The sequence below is a fragment of the Herpailurus yagouaroundi genome, unplaced genomic scaffold (assembly GCF_014898765.1).
Source record: "Herpailurus yagouaroundi ecotype Mexico unplaced genomic scaffold, PumYag 67709, whole genome shotgun sequence".
Taxonomy (NCBI): domain Eukaryota; kingdom Metazoa; phylum Chordata; class Mammalia; order Carnivora; family Felidae; genus Herpailurus; species Herpailurus yagouaroundi.
Window position 1 is genome coordinate 1 of NW_024420508.1, and position 1,913 is coordinate 1,913.

General features: G+C 46.4%; 1 protein-coding gene across 1 annotated transcript; it reads left to right on the top strand.

Moving 5' to 3' along the window:
- The first annotated feature begins 738 nt into the window (after positions 1-738).
- LOC121025863 (olfactory receptor-like protein OLF4) lies at positions 739-1,688 on the top strand. Its single transcript, XM_040468623.1, is given in 2 exon segments — positions 739-1,408; positions 1,411-1,688. Coding segments are annotated over 2 exon segments (930 nt in total). The 5' UTR covers positions 739-756.
- The last annotated feature ends 225 nt before the right edge of the window (positions 1,689-1,913 follow it).

Here is a 1,913-nt window from a genome sequence, read left to right on the forward strand (position 1 = left end):
GAATACTGTCAGTGATGCTGTCACAGGCTGTGTGGTGACAGATGGCAACTCCATGCCTGGTGAGCAGGGCGTGATGTTGACACTTGTTGAATCACTGTGTGGCGCCCCCCAAACTAACGTGACCTGGTGTGTCGACCACCCTCATGCTTTAAAAAATTAATTTAGAAAAACCCACGTCTTTCCTCAGAGCCGTCGCACTCATAGTTCCCTCCGATGGGCACGCTCTTCCCCAGAGGCCCTTGTGTCTCCTGTCTCCTCGAGGGCTCTGTTTACATGTGTGCCCGTGTGCCCGAACAACCAGGAAGAGCCATCCCTCCATCCACGCTTCCCTTTACACAGGCTTTGTTTTTCTTCACGGCACCTGTCACCTCCTGATATTTTACCTGGTCTCATTTGCTTATCCCCTTTCTCCATCACTGAACCCTCCAGGCTTTTGTTTCTAGACACTTAGACACTTTGCGCGAAGGTTAGTCAGTGCTCAAGGTTATTCCTCAAATGCGTGACAGAATTTCTCATTAAAAGTAAAGAAAACATGAGCACTTGGGGAAAATGTTAAGTATGGGAAGTGAATACCTATTCAGAGGTGGCATGGAGATGCTGAGAGGGGACAAGTTCCATACAAAAACGATGGATATTCACTTTTGAATGCAAAATAAGAATTGTAGCATTTCAATGATATTTGCAAAGTCCATTATTGAGAAAATCAGTCATGTTATTTTTTTGTTGTTGTTGTTCCCTGGTAGTTACCTCCAGCACATGAATCCAGGAAATGATACGCAAATTTCAGAATTTTTTCTTCTGGGATTCGCAGAGAGACCAGAGCTGCAGCCCCTCACTTTTGGGCTTTTCCTCTCCATGTACCTGATCACTGTGTTTGGGAACCTGCTCATCCTCTGGGCCGTCAGCTCTGACTCCCACCTCCACACGCCCATGTACTTCTTCCTGGCCAACCTGTCCTTTGGTGACATCTGTGTCACCTCCACCACCGTCCCAAAGATGCTCTGGAACATCCAGACACAGAGCAAAGTCATAACCTATGAGAACTGCATCACACAGATGTATTTTTTCCTGCTCTTTGCAGGATTAGACATCTTTCTTCTGACAGTGATGGCCTATGACCGCTTTGTGGCCATCTGTCATCCCCTACACTACATGGTCATCATGAATCCCCAGCTCTGTGGACTGCTGGTTCTGGTGTCCTGGATCATGTGTGTCCTGAATTCCTTGTTACAAACCTTAATGGTGTTGGGGCTGTCCTTCTGTACAACCTTGGAAATCTCCCACTTTTTCTGTGAACTCAATCAGATGATCCAACTTGCCTGTTCTGACACCTCTATTAATAACTCGGTGATGTATCTTGCAGCTATGCTGCTGGGTGGTGCTTCCCTGGCCGGGATCCTTTACTCTTATCTAAGATAGTTTCCTCCATACGTGGGATCTCATCACCTCAGGGCAAGTATAAAGCATTTTCCACCTGTGCATCTCACCTGTCAGTTGTCTCCTTATTTTTTTGTACGAGCCTAGGAGTGTACCTCAGCTCTGCTGCTACCCAGAGCTCACTCTCAAGTGCCACAGCCTCGGTGATGTATACGGTGGTCACGCCCATGCTGAACCCCTTCATCTACAGCCTGAGGAACAGAGACATAAAGAGGGCTCTGAAAAGAATTGTTGGGGTTCCAGGGACGTAAGGGCCAATTGTCCTGGGGCTGAAGATGTGCCCATGATTGCAGGGCTCAGAGCCTCAGAGACAGGAACTGATATCCCTTTATCAGACTGTGGAAGTAGAATCTGATCTTTCTTTTTCTTTCCTGGAATTTCCATTTGTTTGATTTCAACTTCTCTGTACATTTAAGTAAATCATTTTATTAAGCTTCTGCTCTGTCTGATGTACAGTTTATCCTTTGTCCATTTTC